This window comes from Myxine glutinosa, chromosome 9, assembly GCF_964187855.1.
Source record: "Myxine glutinosa chromosome 9, kmMyxGlut1.1, whole genome shotgun sequence".
NCBI lineage: Eukaryota > Metazoa > Chordata > Myxini > Myxiniformes > Myxinidae > Myxine > Myxine glutinosa.
The window spans coordinates 42,564,565-42,583,205 of record NC_136269.1 but is presented as its reverse complement, the minus strand read 5'-3'; the positions used below and the strand labels follow the sequence as shown (position 1 = coordinate 42,583,205).

Here is an 18,641-nt window from a genome sequence, read left to right as displayed (position 1 = left end):
TCATTAGAAAATTCTACACGTGGAGTTGCACCTATGGTGAAAATTTCCTGTCAATCGGACAAACGGTTGCAGAGAAAATCATATTTATTCTGTGCGGACAAACAAACAGACAAACAGACAAACAAACGGACTCAAATGCAATTCCCTCTCCTCAGGCGAGGGTAATTACTGTAGAGTTTACAGCTCATGTTAATGCTAAATATGCAGGAAGGAGACAAAACTACTTCACATGCAGACTGCGGCTGGGGAAACGAACAAGTGGTGGGGCAATTTGCCCATTAACACGGCTGGGTGTGTACCTTGACCCGGTGACAAAGGTACAACTACAAACTGTTTTGCTGCCTTGGAGCGCAGGAGTGTGTAGGGCAGGTGTGCCTTTCACACGTGTGTTGTTCTTCCACATTCTGTTCTGATCTTGAGATTGAACATCGATATCAATCACTTGTGGGCTTTCTGCTGGACTCGGTAAAAACAACCTGCTTGAGTTATGCCACTTTCGGTAAGTCACGGAATGACGGATCACAATTTATAGGTTTGTGGCGATGAAAGAGCTCAAATAGTTTTATTTTGAAAAGCATTTTGTAAACTTTCCGGGGAAATTCTTTGTTTAAATATTTTTCATGAAGGTGTTTTGACTGTTTTTGCTCTTGCTGGTCCGGTTTGGGAATTACCAGCTGAATATATCCACCTATTCCTACCTGTCCTATCACCAGCCCATCAACTGTCCAACTCTTATCTATCTATATATATATATAAAAGAAAGTTTTTGTTTGTTTGTTTGTTTGTTTGTCTGCACGCGCTAATCTCCTGAACGGTGAAAGATAGGAGGAAACCTCTAAAACAAAAAATGTCGGGACGGAGCCCGGGAAGGTTACAGCCTAGGTGGCGAGGCCGGTCGAGGCCTCCTCGGCCGGGCTAGGCCCATTTCGCAATAAATCTTCTTCTTCTTTCAAAATTATCTTGAAGTACAACTTATGCACTTAATAGGAATATCTGACTGATTGCAACACATGCTTTCAAAATTCTCTCTCGCGGGGTCCGACAGGAGAAAGAACAAGGAATCGTTGAGCACTAACTGATACTGGACTCGCGTCAGACCTATGGACAGAAGATTAAATTCATTCAAAAAGAACCCAGGCAACGCCGGGTGCATTCAGCTAGTCGAGATATATAAAAAAGTTTTTGTTTGTTTGTTTGTCTGCACGCGCTAATCTCCTGAATGGTGAAAGATAGGAGGAAACCTCTGAAACTAAAAATGTCGGGACAGGCCCCGGGAAGGTTATAGGCTAGGTGGCGAGGCCGGTCGAGGCCTCCTCGGCCGGGCTGGGCCCATTTCGCAATAAAAGCTGAGCTGAATTATAGTAGTCAATCTTCTACGGCCGCGAGTAAAAGCTGAATTATAGTAGTAAATTCATTCAAAAAGAACTAAAAATGTCGGGACGGGCCCCAGGAAGGTTATAGGCTAGGTGGTGAGGCCGGTCGAGGCCGCATCAGCTGGCTGGGCCCATTTCACAATTAAAAGCTGAGCTGAATTATAGCAGTCAATCTTCTATGGCCGCGAGTAAAAGCTGAATTATAGTCGTAAATTCATTCAAAAGGAACCCGGGCAACGCCGGGTGCTTTCGGCTAGTACAGTATAAGCCTTAATCGCTCCAATTAAAAAGTACCAGAAGTCCCATTTATGCTGAGAATTTAGGAATGATTAACTCTTTAATGGACCTGTGATGGACTAAATGGCTCCTTCCTGTGTCTCAGTTTCTTTGGACTATCTGTGATTCTCTGCCCGGAGGCAGATTCAATCCGGCCAAAGCAGCCAGACACTATGTGGTTTGCCTCTGTCTTCCCAGTGGTAGTCAGGGCAACCGGGCAGGAATTTGGAACTTAGCCAGGATGCCAGTAGTAATTCGCCAACTCTTCGTGGAAGACACCGTGGGACATTTGATGTCCACCAATTAATGCTAGCACACGGGACACCAATAGCTTATCGTCCAACCAAGGGATGACACACTTTGTGAAGGTGCCCTGCCTGGGAAGAACCAACCTGAAAGTTTATAATCGGGTCGGGAATGAAATACCGACTGTAGGTATCCAGAAAGTAAGTGCACAATCTCGCACCACCCTGTTGGATCCTTGAATTATGTATGCATTCTAATAAAAGGAGAGAGTCAGACTGAGAGAAGAAGGTGATTCTACAGGTGTAAGCGAAATAAGGATGATCAGATGGAAGTGGACAGTAAGTTTGCATCTAGGTTGAGATATAAGAATTCCGCGATAGATCGCCTACTCTTCGCGAAGGAAACCATGGTATTTTTTATGTCCACTACCTAAGGCTGATAGACAGGATGTCCAATTTAATGTTCATCATAGGGACGGCACACACATTGATGAATTGCCCTACCTACGAAACACCAGGATGGCAGTTTAGAGCTAGGCTAAGATTCAAACAAAGGCTGGCTTGGCAGCTCAAAGACAAGTAAACATACCTTACACATTTAACCCCGTCTGCTTGGTCCACATGGTGGCCCTCATGGCCACTCTTGCCCATCGCCCATACCAATTCCCGGACTCAGCTGCATTCTCCCAAAGCAAAGCAAGGTGTGTCATGAGTCATGACAGTGGGGAAAGGTGAATTTAGTTAATTCCCAAATCACACTCAGGAGTTATTGTTCAATTCTGGTACTGCATTTTGTAGCCATTCTTCCTGGTCCTCAAAGCCAATCAATTCCAGAGCACTTGCCCCAACAAGAACCTATATTAATCACAGCACACTATCTGTGGAAGGATAAGTGAGCTCATCTGGGTGTTTTTTATTTATTTATTAATTTTTTTGTATACAAGATCGAGGCTCGTGAAAGAACTAACATTAATCACACAAAAAGTCAAACCGACACATAAAACACAAAATAAGGGGAGCGGTAGACAAGACGGGGAGAGAGGGGGAAGGACACAAACACAACATTTGAGAGCAGGGACATCGAGAGAAATGTGGGAGGGCGAGGGCTTGGGGGGAGGTGGGAGAGGTATAAAACATATAGACACTGCAAGGACTTCCAGGAAAGAAGTTTGAATTTCAAAAAAAAAAAGTATCTGGGGTGAATTAGCGGGGGTAGAAAAGATCAAGGTTTTGGATGGGGGAAGATAAGAGATGGTGGTGAACAGCTGTTTTAAAGACCTGGAGGGAGGAGTGGGATTGAAGGGAGTGGGGGAGTTTGTTCCAGAGGCGGGAGAAAAGGGGAATGAAAGAGTGAAGGTGAGCAGAGAGCCTAGATTTTGGCAGTTTAACCATAAGAGGGTTGCTGGCAGATCTTGTGCGACCTGTAGGACTATTAGGGGGACAGAGCACAGAGAGAGCTGAGAGAGCAAGGCCGGAGAGGAGTCGGTAGAAGACAGAGAGACCAGCAACCTGCCTGCGGTGAGTGAGTGAAAGGCCCTCGGAGTTAGCTTCATCGCAGGAGATTCCAATGATTCTGAAAGCTTTGGTTTCAACAGCGTGAAGCCGAGCTAGGTGAGAGGCAGGAGCACCGGCCCAGAGGGGGGAACAGTATTCCAATGAGCTGCGGATGAAAGCCTTGTATGTGGTGAGGAGCTCAGGTGTGCCAAGGAAGGACTTCGCACGACGGAGGATGCCCAGTCGGCGACTGGCTTTGGAGGCCTGCTTGGAAATGTGGTTTTCCCAAGAAAGATCATGGCAGATAGTGAGACCCAAAAGCTTGAGCGACAGCACTTCTTGGAGAGGACTGTTGAGAAAGTAGATGGGAGGGTTTTCCAGTCGGTCTTTTCGGAGAGACATAGTATGAGTGTGCGATTTCTCAGGATTGAAAGACATGTTCCACTTGTTTGACCAGTCTGGGATTTTGTCCAGGTCTGCAGAGAGTGAGGAGGCTGCAGACTGCCGATCTGAGGGATGAGGGATGGAGCGGCAGATAGTGGAGTCATCAGCAGAGAGATAGAGAGGATTTTCCAGAGAGTCGGAGAGATCATTGATGAAGACCAGAAATACCACAGGGCCCAGAACACGACTTTGGGGAACTCCAGCCAGAACAGGAAGGTTTAGATGAGATGAGAATCTGATGAGATGAGATGAGAAAAGAATGGATGAGAAAAATCCATTCAGGGCCACACGTTGCCTACGACCAGAGAGGAAGTCCGCAAGCCATGAATGGAGATTACCATGGATACCATAGGAGGAGAGTTTGGTAAGCAGAGCAGGGTGCCAGACCGTATCGAAGGCACGTGATATGTCAAGGGAGACAGCTCTGATTTCCTGTTTGGCATTGAGGACCTCCATCCATTGTTGAGACAGCAGAAGCAACATGTCCAGAGTAGAATGACCTGGTCTGAATCCAAATTGATGATCAGAGATCAAGCCATTGGAGAAGAGGAAGGATTTGATATCCGAAGCAATGATGGATTCCATGACTTTGCTGATAATTGGGAGAAGGCTGATTGGTCTGTAGTTGCAAGGATCTCTTTTGCACCTTTTTTGTGTAAAGCGGTAATGTTTGCTGATTTCCAAGATGCTGGCAGATGACCTTGAGCAAAAGAGAGGGTGAAAAGAACAGAGAGAGGGTGAGATAGAGCGGCAGAGCAGGATTTTAGGACCCGTGGGTTGATGCCGTCTGGTCCAGTTGCAGAATCAGAGTTGAGGTTTGACAAAAACTTCTTCACCTTGTCAGGAGAGAAGGACACAGAGTCCGGGAGTAGTTGGGTTCGACTGGGAAAGGTGGTAACAGAGAGAGATGGGTTTGGGACACAAGATTTTGAGGCAAACACAGAGTTGAGGCATTCGGCTTTGTCATGTGCGGTGTCAACTGTGTAGCCATTTGAGGTAAGGGAGGGGATGGAGGGGGAACAAACACCAGAAACGGATTTGACCAGACGCCACCAGGATTTGGAGGAAGGAGACAGATTTGAGAGTTAATTTGGAGGAAGGAGACAAGAGTGTTACCTAATCATGCTCACAATTTAGCACCTTAACGTTCCAAGATGCTTGTTGGTACTCCGGTGGCATGAGTCAAGCCCAGTCCTTGCTGGTACACTTGTTCATCGACCAGCACAGCACAACAGTTCTCCACATTCTGGCCTATCCCCAAGCCTGAGCAAGAGGCTGCTGGACAACTGTCATGGGTGGTTTCCTTCTAAGGCCCTCACTGGCCTTCAGAAGTTCTGCCACCAAGGCATAGCACAGCCACACCTGCTGCTAGTGGTCCTCTAAGCTACATCTCTCAAGGATGACCAGGAGGGACCACCTCAGAACTCCAAGGGACTTACCCCCTATCAAGATTTGGTTGAGCATGAGTCTATACTTCAAGCTGCACCCTGAGGAGTTGGGGTGTGACACACCAATACCGCCAGGCTCCCCGTGGGGCCTGGCCAAAACCAACCACTTGGCCATGCCACACATCCAAAATCCGTGCCTCGCACGACCTAATTTACCAGAAGAGTAATTTCTCTTAAGCCTGACGATACTAGCCCTCCATCTCGCCCAACCCCCCACCTCCCCAATACTACTCACTGACTTGTGCTGCCTATGAAGGAGAAGGAGAATCTGATCTGTTGTTCTCTGTAAAATTATAAAACAAATATTAAGGCAGTGGTGTTTGCAGAGGTTTCAGGATGTGATGCAGCATCCTCTGCTTTGAGAATTTATGCTCTTCTTCATGGTAGTAATATGTTGCAAATACCACTCATCTGAGATGTTCAAATGTGATTTTGATCCTTGGTGGAGTAAAATCTCACTACAGCAACACTTTGGGCGCAATGCCAGCCAGGAAAACAGCATCCTTACATCCACCGCCAAAGGTGAACTGAGGTTATGTTTTCACCCGTCTGTCTGTTTATTTGGCTATGAGCACGATATCTCAATAGGTTATAGACGGATTCAGACAAAACTCGGTGGACAGGTTGTGTATTTGACAAGGAAGAATTGTTTTGATTTTGGTGAAGATCCGTTCACCACTACACGATAAAAATTCAATTAAAAAAAAAAGTGATTCTTTACTATTGAGAGATAGGGCCAAAATGATGAACTGTATAGTACAATATCTCAAAAAGTTGTAGATGAGTTATAGTCAGGTTCACTATGTCAATAAATTATATTTCGTTCAAAATCATGGTAGATTAGCAAACCTATACATTTTTGGAAAGGTTATAGCATAAGGAAACTAAAAATCAATGTTTACATTTGGAGAGATACCTGTATGGCGGCCATTTTGGATTTTCAAAATGGCCACTGTAAAATACATATTTTGTTCTATTTCTGCCTCTAATTACCCTAAAAACTTTTAAACATATACTAAACCTATATTTTCAGGGACAAGGAATCCAATGAAAGTATCAAATTAGTGCTATGGGGAATGGTAAGACACAAATCAAAGGTTTTGAATTGCAAAATACTGTCTTTATATTCGCGATAAGTTGCATAATCAAATACATGTTATCATTTTGTACAGGCAGTTAATAACATCAAAATGTGTCACAATAATTCATATCACCAAACATACACAGGCAGTCAGCAAAATCATATATACACACGCAGTCAGTATAACTTCACATCTACACAGGCAGTCAATGACAAAATATACACAGGCAGTCAATGGCATCAAACATACTCGATTACAGAATATGCCATTTAGAGTTCGTCATCACTGTCCTGTGTGTCGTATCCGACAATATAGTCCGCATCGTTTTCACAGTCCGTTCCACACAAGCAAAGGTCGGTCAAATTGATTGGCAAATCGAATTGGTCGAATGGTCGATCGAATCGAATTCGATGAATCGAATCGAATCGAATCGGTCGAATGGTCGAATGGTCGATCGAAGCGATTGGTCGAATGGGTCGAATGGAATTGGTCGATTGGTCGAATTGGTCGAATCGAATTGGTCGGAATTGGCAAATGTAAACATTGATTTTCAGATTTTCCATGTAATAACGTTTCCAAAAATGTATAGGTTTGCTAATCTACCATGATTTTGAACGAAAAAACATAGTGAACCTGACTATTATGACAAAACTTGGTGGATGAGTTGGGTAGGTGACAAGACCAAGCCGATTCAATTTTGGTTCAGGTCCCAATCCAGATATGACCTATCATTGGGATACAAAATATAATCTGTTCAGCCTGGCGGAGGTATGTGCTCTGCCAGTGTCACTCTATTTTAGCTTACAATACTTTGAAGGGATTACGCAACAAGCTTACAATCCCATTTGGAAACATCTGGAAATTAAATATTTTGGATTCTATTTCATGAGTCGACCTTTTTGGCTGGCGCTATCTTTGCACAGCCTTTTATCTCATGGTCTGATGTATTTCCTCGCTTTGACGATCATTGGGGTGCTGTGGAAAATCTATACGAGAAATGCCCACCTTTTCGGCCAACACAGACTCCATCAGTATCGCCTATACAGTGCCTTCAGAAAGTATTCACACCTCTTGACTTTTTTTCACATTTTGTTGTGTTACAGCCTGAATTTAAAATGGATTAAATCACAATTATGTTTTCAAGTTGTCCGTCCATCCGTCCGTGATAGGTTTTCGTTACCACGATAACTTAAGAACGGCTGAATGGATCTTAGTCAAATTGGTGCAGGTATGTATAATGAAGTAAAGATGAACTGATTCGATTTTGGGGTCACCAGGTCAAAGGCCAAAGGTGAGAGGTCATGCTAGGTAAAAAGCCTGTTACCGCGATAACATGTGAACCATTGATGGGATTTTGACCAAATTTGGTACATTTATGTAGAATGATGTCAAGATCATCATTAATCGTGATCGTCACCGTGACATTCTTCCTCCTACCGCACAATCTGTCTCTCGATATATATGCAACTCCTAAATGCTCAACATCTTGACCTACCCCTTTGCTGATGGGGTTTATCAAACTGAGTAAGATTCAGAAATACAAGAATTAAACAATTCCTTTTTTGACTGAAATGCTTAATTATGTTATGTAGGTGAATAAAATCAACTACATGCATAATATCTACCTGTTGTTCTTCTTAAATTTTCTGCTATTTTAGGTTATTTTGTTGTTAGAATTTTGTTATATATTTGATTATTGTTTGATTATGTACGTTTGTTTATTCCAGACACTTATTTTGATACATAATATGTACAGTGCATTCAGAAAGTATTCAGACACATTCACTTTTTTCACATTTTGTTATGTTGCAGCCTTATGCTGAAATCGTTTAAATTCTTTTTTTCCCTCATCAATCTACACTCAATACTCCATAATGACAAAGAGAAAACAGGATTTTAGAAAGTTTTGCAAATTTATTAAAAAGAAAAAACTGAAAAATCACATCGACATAAGTATTCATACCCTTTGCTATGACACTTGAAATTTAGCTCAGGTGCCTCCCATTTCTCTTGATCATCTTTGAGATGTTTCTGCACCTTGATTGGAGTCCACCTGTGGTAAATTCAATTGATTGGACATGATTTGGAAAGGCACACACCTGTCGATATAAGGTCTCACAGCTGACAATGCATATCAGAGCAAAAACCAAGCCATGAGGTCGAAGGAACTGCCTGCAGAGCTCAGAGACAGGATTGTGTTGAGGCACAGATCTGGGGAAGCCTACAAAAAATGTTCTGCTGCATTGAAGGTTCCCAAGAGCACAGTGGCCTCCATAATTCTTAAATGGAAGAAGTTTGGAACAACCAGGTCTCTTCCTAGAGCTGGCCGCCCGGCCAAACTGAGCAATCGGGGGAGAAGTGCCTTGGTAAGAGAGGTGACCAAGAACCCGATGGTCACTCTGGCTGAGCTCCAGAGATCCTGTGTGGTGATGGGAGAAACTTTCAGAAGGACAACCATCACTGCAACACTCCACCGATCTGGGCTTTATGGCAGAGTGGCCAGACGGAAGCCTCTCCTCAGTGAAAGACACATGAAAGCCCGCTTGGAGTTTGCAAAAAACCACCGAAAGGACTCTCAGACTGTGAGAAACAAGATTCTGTGGTCTGATGAAACCAAGATTGAACTTTGGCTTCCGTTTTATGAAATACTGTTTTATTATTGTAAACATTGACAAATTTTTGCCTTCGGACTGCCTTGTCCAGTGTTTAATGATTTCAATAAACCAAATGAAAAAATGAAAAATGAAAACTTGAAAACGACTGAAGTGATCTAATTAAAACCCGGTACACATATGTATAATTATGTAAAGATTAACTGATTCAATTTTGGGTCAAGAGATCAATGGTCAAAGTCTGTAATAGGTCTATAACCTGAGAACGGGTATAGGGATCTAATTCAAACTTGGTACAGATATACTTAATGATGTAAAGATTAATTGATTAGATTTTGGGGTGCTGAGGTGAAAGGTCAGAGGTCATGTCAGGTAAAAATGTGATAACTTGCGAACAGCTGAAGGGATTCAAATTACAACTTGGTACAGTATGTATAATGATGTAATCATGAACTGATTAAATTTTGGGGTCAAGAGGTCAAAGGTCATGTCAGGTAAAAATTTGATAACTTGAGAACAGCTGCGTGGATTTAAAGCAAACTTGATGCAAGCATTATAATGATGTAATAATGTGGGCGGAGGCATATCGGTCGACGTCGAGACGTCAAAGAGTGTCTTTCTAGTTTGTCACTGATCTACACACAATGCCCCATTAATGTCAAAGTAGAATTTTGCTTTTAGAAATTTTGACAAAATAATTGAAAATGAAATACAGAAATATCTAAATGCCAAAAGTATTCAACCTCCCAAGTCAATACTTCATAGCCTTTGGCAGCGATTACAGCTTCGAGTTGTCTTGGATATGTCTGCATCAGCTTTGCACATTTGGATTTGGAGAGTTTCTCCCATTCTTCCTTGCAGATTTTCTCAAGCTCTGTCAAGTTGGATGGATGGGGGAGTGTCGGTGAACAGCAATCTACAAGTCTTTCCACAGATTCTCAAAGGGATTCAGTTCTGGGCTTTGGCTGGGCTGCTCAAGGACTTTCACGTTATTGTTCTGAAATCATTCCAGTGTTGCTTTGGCTGTATGCCTGGGGCTATTGCCCTGTTGCAATGTAAATCAAATGAAATGAGATCTTTTGCACTAAGATCTTTTGATCTTTGATCTTCTTTGATGAAAGATCTAAGATCTTTTGCACTCTGAAGCAGGTTCTCCTCAAGGATTTTCCTGTATTTGGCTCCATTCATTGTTCCCTCTATCCTTACAAGTCTAACAGTCCCTGCCACTGAAAAGCACCCCCATAGCATGATGCTGCTACCTCAGTGCTTCATGGTAGGGATGGTGTTAGATGGATGATTAACTGTACTTAGTTTCTGCCAGACGTGCTTTGCATTCAGGCCAAATAGTTCAATTTTTGTCTCATCAGACCACAGAATATTTTGCCTCATGCTCTGAGTCTTTCATGTGCCTTATTGTAAACTCCAGGTGTCCTGTCATCTGCCTTTTTCTCAGGAGTGGCTTCCATCTGGCCACTTTCCCATAAAGCCTATATTTGTGTAGTGCTGCAGAGACCGTTGACCTTCCGGCAGATGCTTCCATCTAGGCCAAATAACTCTATAGTTCTGTCAGAGTGGTCATTGGAATTTTCGTCAACTCCCTGACCAAGTTACTTTTTTCCCAGCTGCTCCATTTGGTCAGATGGTGAGCTCTAGGAAGAGTCTGGGTAGTTTCATTTTCTTTCCATTCCCTAATGTTGGAGCTCACTGTGCTCTTCGAAACTTTCCACACTCTAGAAATTGTTTGATACCCTTCCTCAGATCTATGCCTCCTTGCAATTCTATCTTGGAGTTATACGGACAATTCCTTGGGCTTCATTACATGCACTGTCATCTGTGGGACCTTATATAGAAAGGTGTGTTCTTTCTAAATCATGCCCGTTCATTTGAATTGGCCAAAGGTGGACTACAATCAAGTTGTAGAGACATCTCAAGGAGAATCAAAGGAAATTGGATGTACCTGAGCTCAACTTGAAGTGTCATAGCAAAGGGGTTGAATACTTATTGATTCAAGACATTTCAGCTTTTCATTTTTAATTATTTTGTAAAAAGTTCTAAAAACAAAATTCCACTTTGACATTATGGGATATTATGTGTGGTATCAAAAACCAAACCAAAAGACAAAAACCAAAAATGATCAGTGACAAAAAAAATCTCAATTTAATCCCATTTTAAATTCAGGCTGTAACACAAGAAGATGTGAAAAAGTAAAGCGGTGTGAAAACTTTCTGAAGGCACTGTACTGTATATATATATTTTCTTTTAACATGTAAGGCTTATGGAGAAACTTGTACAGTAGATATAATACATGTAAGACAAAGGCATTAGAAAACATCAATGCTCTTTTACATGGGTGATACAAGAACATTCGGAGACAAATGAAAAGTCAACAAAGTATGTGGAATTTGAATGTTGGATTCCAGAATCACGAGTTGTGAACTCAGGTGGGAACACGAGACAGGCCACATTAGACACAGAACATTGGTGTTCATTTCAGTAGTTTCTTCACATGTAAGGTGTGAGCTGTAGATAAATATAATGATTTTTTCAATGGTAATGTATGGTATATGGAAGTGGATGCACTGTATTCACTTTTTTTCATGGCAGAGATTAGGTTAAATTGAAAAATAAACAGTTAATGTGATTTTTATATGACAGGATGGAGGTAAATAGCTTACTTTGAATGAGTCCTTATAAGGTGATAGGTTTGCTGCTTTTACTATTTGTCAGTTCTTTTCTGTTTGCTGTGAATTCAGACTTTGCCCAGCAACGTGATTTGGCAAACGTGAAACAAGCTTGAGAATGACACTATGTAATTCATGAGATCAATTAGAACAGCACAGTAGGGTGACGTAAGTGAACTTTTGGTTATGTGGTTTTGATGATTTTTTGAGGATGTGGGAGAGATGATTAGTAAGTCCGTGGCCGAGGAGAGAAGTACAGCAAAAAGGATACAAGGATTTTTTTGAAACATAGTCGAAGCTTGTGGAAGAGCCAGAACAGAATGGAAGGGAACAAAATGCAAAGGGGTAAACACCAACAGCAGAGTAGAAGTGAGAGTGAGATCAAGGGGAGCAGGAGATGGACATTAGGGTGAACCAGCTTCACACAAGCTGGATGAAACACAGCAAGAAGAGGAATGGGAAAGTGTGGATTAAACAGAAAAGGGACAAACCAAACGACAATTCCCATCAAAAAAAGTTGTAGGAGAGGGAGAAAACCACAATAACCTGGAAAAAAGGGATTGGTTTGGAATGGGGTGATTTGAGGCAGAAGAGATCACAAGTATGGATGAGGGATGTGTTCACCACTATACCTTCGGTTAGGTAATGGCGAACAGCTCTCTTGAAGCCCTTGATTGAGGAATGGGATTGAGCAGGTGGGAAAGTTGGTTCCAGTGGCGAGAGAAAAGAGGAACAAGTGAGTGGTCGATTAAAAAGCAAGGCACTTTAACCAATCATACATGTGATCATTCGAATACTCCTCTGAATTGATCTATCAGTTTACTGATCTTCTATGTAATTACCCCATTTATGTGCATTAACCTAATATAACTTCACATCCACATCCCTTTACACTGCAGTTAACTTACATTTCTCATTTATTGGAGAGACAGGGATTTGGCCTGGATACCCCAACTCAGTTTGAGTAATTTTCTGGGATCCTTAATTAAGAAAACCAAATGCAAAAGAGACAGCAGCCTTTCCATCCTCCTGTCTAAATTTGAAAGACAGCATGATCCTATGTAGTATATACAGTGCTCCCTGCAGGCATATTGCACGATATAATGTATGTTTTCATCAAATTTGCCATCAAAAGAGAACAAATCCAACACGAGACACCTCAAAGGTAAAATCACTGTTCACTGAGCTGTCCTTCAGCCAATAACATCGCATATTTTCCATGGAGGTCTCCCAGCTCTTTCACGAGCCTCGATTCAGTATACAAAAACAAAAACAAACAAACAAAAAAAATCCAAGTTACCTTGCAAGACCTGATAGGATTGGGCATATATTTGAGTAAATTGTATACCAAGTCATGTGTGTACATGCTATACCATCAGCGTGAATACTTCTCATGGAGAGATGTGTGGGTGAGAGAGATAGGAAACTTGACTTTTAGGTCCTTTTATTACAAAAAATATAAGAAATACAAATGTATGTATGTATGTATGCATCAAGAAAGAAGAAGCACCATTAGAGGCCATTTTTCCCTGCAGAGCAGGGGTTGGCCTTTTTCAGGCACCGTGGTCCCCTTTTTGAAGCAATTGTTACGGATTCATCACTTCCGTTGTTGTGGTTTTCATCCACTTGAAACATTTCTGGTTCCATGTATTATTATTATGGTGGTTTGAGGGAAATGACGGTTATTGTTGTCAAAAGGTAAAAAGGTTAAAGTTTTAAATGAAACCGGAACCGGACGACGAGGAAGCGGAAGGAGAAGAAAAAGAGGGCGGAGCGAAAGAGTCAGAGAAGAAGCTGGTTGCTTTGCGGTCTGGATCAAATGTTGTCAAGCAAGAGTCACGTACTTTGGATTTCCTGGGGGAAAAGGATTCCTGCGATAAAGTGGTTATCACTGTGACTGATCATCCTGCATGTCAGGTTTGGCGTTAGATTCCGAAGAATCATCGCCAGGTCGTTGCGACTCGAGAACGAGCCATCGGCCATTTTGACTCGCGCGCTTCGCGCGTCGAGCAAACTTTCCTTGCTTCGTCAACCGTTTCCACCGCTTTCAGACGTATCTGTGGTGTGTGTGTGCACCGAGGCTTTTGACGATTACTTTGCGGCTCGCCGACTGTGAACAGTGAAAGTTCATACCTGAAGGGCGCCTTTGGATTTCCCAGTCGCCGTGAGTGCGCCTTTGTGCCGCTTTAACCACGTGACCCTTTTCTCCGCTTTGGCCGCGTGCGCCTGTGTGCCGTTTTCGGCGGCGTGACTGTGCCTGTCATCTGAACGAGATTCTGGGTTCGATTCGAAATCGTTCCGTTGCTCACTGGAGGGATCAACTCTGAGCTCGAAGACGGGAATATAGAGACATTGTGGAATGTTCTTTTCCACTCACTTGGAGAACAGTGAGTTACCTTATGCATGCTAGCTGATGGTACCATCAAAGGAGATATATTGATTGTACTCTTGATTCCTATTATTGTTGTACTGTTATTCTTGTGTGATTTTTAATACAATATTTGTTTATATTATTGGTGTTTGTACTATTTGCAATTGGTGTGGTTTCACCATTAATTTTTGACACAGGATAACATATTTTTCTGCCGTGACTCCTTTCGGGGCTCGGAGGTACACCGTGACCAGGGGGTCGGGGAGCACGTAACAGAAATTGGGGGCTCGTCCAATTGGCTCGGAGGCTCGAAATTGGGTCTTCGTCCGGGATTAAATTCCCTGATAACATTCGTCAGGGATAGAATTCCCTAGCATTCCCGAAATTCCCAAACTTTGAATTTTTCTAACATTCCCAAATTTTCCAAAAAATTGGAAATTTTTGTGTGAAGGTTAACAGGTGCTCACTGATAGTCACCATGGTGTTTGACGCAGAACAGTTTGCGGCGTCCCCTAATGAGGCACAGGTCCAAGCGTTAAAAAAATCGGAACTCTTGATATTGGCCAGACATTTTAACTTGGAGGTCCGAGTCAATATGAAGAAAGCAGAGATGCAGACATTGGTGGTAGAATCTCTAGTGGGACAAGGAACATGGACAGAGGTAGCCTTGGATTGGTTACCCGAGGAAAAAGAAAATGTGGAGCTCCGGAAAATGGAGATGCAACTGCAGAGCCAGGAAAGGGTAAAAGCAGAGGAAAGGAAAGCAGAGGAGAGAAGAGCAGAGGAAAGGAGCGCTGAAGAAGAAAGAAGAGCAGGGGAAAGAGCAGAGGAAAGGAGAGCTGCAAGGGAACTCGAAGAAAGAAGAGAAAAGGAAAGAGCAGAGGAGAGGAGAGCTGAAAGGGAGTTAAAGGAACGGGACATGGATTATCAGAGAGAAGTTGAACTCAAGAAGTTGGAATTAATGAGAGAACGGGGAGAAGTAGCATCCATGCCGGCTGGTTCGACAACTAGTCAGAACACCTGGGATGTTGGTAAACATGTGAGGCTGGTTCCACCCTTCAATGAAAAGGAGGTAGCCAAGTTTTTTTTACACTTTGAGAAAGTGGCTCAAATGCTAAAATGGCCTGTGGGGTCCTGGACTATGTTACTGCAAAGTGTTCTGGTGGGTAAAGCTCAAGATATATTTTCGGCTTTACCGATTGACACATGTACAGATTATGAGGAAGTGAAGAAAGCCATTCTCAAATCCTATGAATTGGTCCCTGAAGCTTACCGGCAAAAATTCCGGAATGCCAGGAAGAGGGAGAGTGAGACCCATGTGGAGTTTGCCAGAATGAAGGAAACCATGTTTGATCGGTGGTGTGACTCCAAAGGGGTTGGAAAGGACTTCAAACTGTTGCGACAATTGATCTTGGTGGAGGAATTCAAACAGTGTGTCCACGCGGACATTAAAGTACATCTGGAGGAAAAGAAGGTACCAGAGTTGTATGAGGCAGCAACTGTGGTGGATGATTATGCCTTGACACAGGATGGGGTTCCATAAACCTAACTTCCCGCCTAGAGTTCGCCAGGAGAGTTATGATACATCCGGTGCGGAGAACGAAGATTCATGGGGGCGGCCTAGAGATGATTATGAGGACAGATCGGATACCGCGACTCTTAGGGATCAGAAGTCTACAGTTCCAAGACGGACTTATCTTCCGCGGGGCTCGAGGCAGACCACGAGTTTTTCCTCTGGGCCTACTTGCGCTTTTTGCAAGAAACCTGGACACTTGAGGTCCCAATGTTATGCCCTGGAAAGGAAAAATCAGGAGCGGGGTCAGATTAGTACAACTCTGAATGCATTGGCAAATGTGAGAAATCGTCTTTGGAGGACAGTGCCTTGTGAAGGTTCCCATGCCAAAGTTACGGCATCACAGAACAACCTTGTCCAAGAGGGTTACAAACCTTTTATGTCGGAGGGGTTTGTGTCACTGGATGGAGACTTAACGAACCAGAGGCCTGTTAGGGTATTGAGGGACACAGGAGCACATCATCTTTGATGCTTGAGGGCATTTTGCCATTGTCGGAGAAGACGGCAACTGGTGTCTGTGTTCGTTTACAGGGGGTTGGTGGCTATGTTAAAGCCCCACTTCATGTCATCCATTTGCAGTCTGATTTGGTGTCAGAACCAGTCACCGTAGGTTTACAAGCCACTCTTCCTGTAGAGGGAGTATCTTTTGTTATCGGGAATGATTTGGCCGGTGGTCAAGTTTCTGGTAACCCGATGTTTGTTGAAAAGCCTAGTATGGAAAATAACACCGCACAGTTAGAGCAGAAGATTCCGGGTATCTTTCCATCCTGTGCCGCGACTCATGCTATGGGTAGGAAGAGCTCTGAAGAGAAGAGGAAGGTACTGACGTCACGGTTTGCACAGGCACGTCTTTTCAAGTACCAAAAACGAAGTGTCAGCGCACACAAGTCATGGATGGAGTCCATGTTGGCAAGCTCTTTGTAGGTAGACTGAACTTCAAAACAAAGGAAGTTGTTTTGGATTCTGTCTTCGGCCAATATGGACCACTCTTGGAAGTGCGGCTGATAAAATATAGGGAGACGCAAAAGTCAAGAGGGTTTGGCTTTGTCACGTTTGAAAACACAAAGGACGCCAAAGATGCAGAAAAGGATTTGAATGGCAAGGATTTGGATGGTCGGACCATAACAGTAGAGAAGGCAGGCCATAGGTGTCGAGGGGGCTACAGAGGAGGAAAACGTGGAGGTAGTTTCAGGGGTGGCTATGGCTCCTGCGGTGGGAGTAGTAGTTTTGGTGGTGGCCGCAGTCGATATTGCTATGGAGGCTCCCAGAGTTACGGCAGCTCCCGAAGGGATGATTAATCAGGGTAGTGGCCGAGAAGGAGGCCGCTATTCACGTGACTACAGCCACAAGCGTTTCAACCATGATTATTATGAAAGTTAGGAAGAGTTGAAGCACTGAATGCTGCGGAGCAGCCGAGCCAAGATTCCTACACGGGTTAACCGTGAACTCCACGTTCTTAAAGGCGTCCATGTAGTGAACTTTCCTACATGGATTAATCGTGAACTCCACGTTCCTAAAGGCGTCCATGTAGTGAATACTTCCAGGCCTCACCACCCAACCACCATTAAACCTGGCTCTCAGCTCGGCCTCCCTAAAAAGTGTTATAGATTTGCTTGCCTTTGGATTTTTGATCACACCCCCTTAACCTTCATTCAAAAAAAAAAGAAAAATAAAATTAGAGGTTGATGAGATGGAGTTTGGCTTTGCAGGACTTCAACTTGGAAATTGAACATGTAAAGGGCAGGGACAATGTCGTTGCGGATGCTTTGTCCAGAGTGAACTAACTTTGGAAATATCTGTAGGTTGTTTGAAGTTTGTTGCTTTCCTTTTGGAAAATATTGATTATTGTTGCTCACGGGAATTAATGATTTGAGGGTGAGTTTACTTTTGTTTGTTGGGAGAGTTTTGCCTACAAAGAAAGTTTTCACGATGTTCAAACTTTCTTTCTTGAGGGGGGGAAGTGTTACGGATTAATCACTTCCGTTGTTGTGGTTTTCATCCACTTGAAACATTTCTGGTTCCATGTATTATTATTATGGTGGTTTGAGGGAAATGACGGTTATTGTTGTCAAAAGGTAAAAAGGTAAAAGTTTTAAATGAAACCGGAACCGGATGACGAGGAAGCGGAAGGAGAAGAAAAAGAGGGCGGAGCGAAAGAGTCGGAGAAGAAGCTGGTTGCTTTGCGGTCTGGATCAAACGTTGTCAAGCAAGAGTCACGTACTTTGGATTTCCTGGGGAAAAAGGATTCCTGCGATAAAGTGGTTATCGCTGTGACTGATGATCCTGCGTGTCAGGTTTGGCATTAGATTCCGAAGAATCATCGCCGGGTCGTTGCGACTCGAGAACGAGCCGTCGGCCATTTTGACCCGCGTGCTTCGCACGTCAAGCAAACTTTCCTTGCTTCGTCAACCATTTCCACCGTGTGTGTGTGCACCGAGGCTTTTGATGATTACTTTGCGGTTCGCCGACTGTGAACAGTGAAAGTTCATACCTGGAGGGCGCCTTTGGATTTCCCAGTCGCCGTGAGTGCGCCTTTGTGCCGCTTTAACCACGTGACCCTTTTCTCCACTTTGGCCGCGTGCGCCTGTGTGCCGTTTTGGGCGGCGTGACTGTGCCTGTCACCTGAACGAGATTCTGGTTTTGATTCGACATCGTTCCATTGATCACTGGAGGGGATCAACTCTGAGCTCAAAGACGGGAATATAGAGACATTGGGGAATGTTCTTTTCCACTCACTTGGAGCACAGTGAGTTACCTTATGCATGCTAGCTGATGGTACCATCAAAGGAGATATATTGATTGTACTCTTGATTCCTATTATTGTTGTACTGTTATTCTTGTGTGATTTTTAATACAATATATGTTTATATTATTGGTGTTTGTATTATTTGCAATTGGTGTGGTATCACCATTGATTTTTGACACAGGATAACATATTTTTCTGCCGTGACTCCTTTCGGGGCTCGGAGGTACACCGTGACCAGGGGGTTGGGGAGGAGCACGTAACACAATGTTTTACAATGTATGTATGTATGTATGTAT

General features: G+C 43.3%; 1 protein-coding gene across 4 annotated transcripts in view; it reads left to right on the top strand.

Annotated features, from left to right (window-relative positions):
• The first annotated feature begins 233 nt into the window (after positions 1–233).
• LOC137416610 (uncharacterized) overlaps positions 234–18,641 on the top strand; it is an 81,459-nt gene continuing 63,051 nt past the window's right edge. For all 4 annotated transcript variants that reach the window (XM_078784310.1, XM_078784307.1, XM_078784308.1 and 1 more), the window contains exon 1: positions 234–499. In XM_078784310.1, the coding sequence (XP_078640436.1) occupies positions 488–499 (12 nt within the window). In that variant the 5' untranslated portion in view covers positions 234–487. The remainder of the gene's footprint in view (positions 500–18,641) is intronic.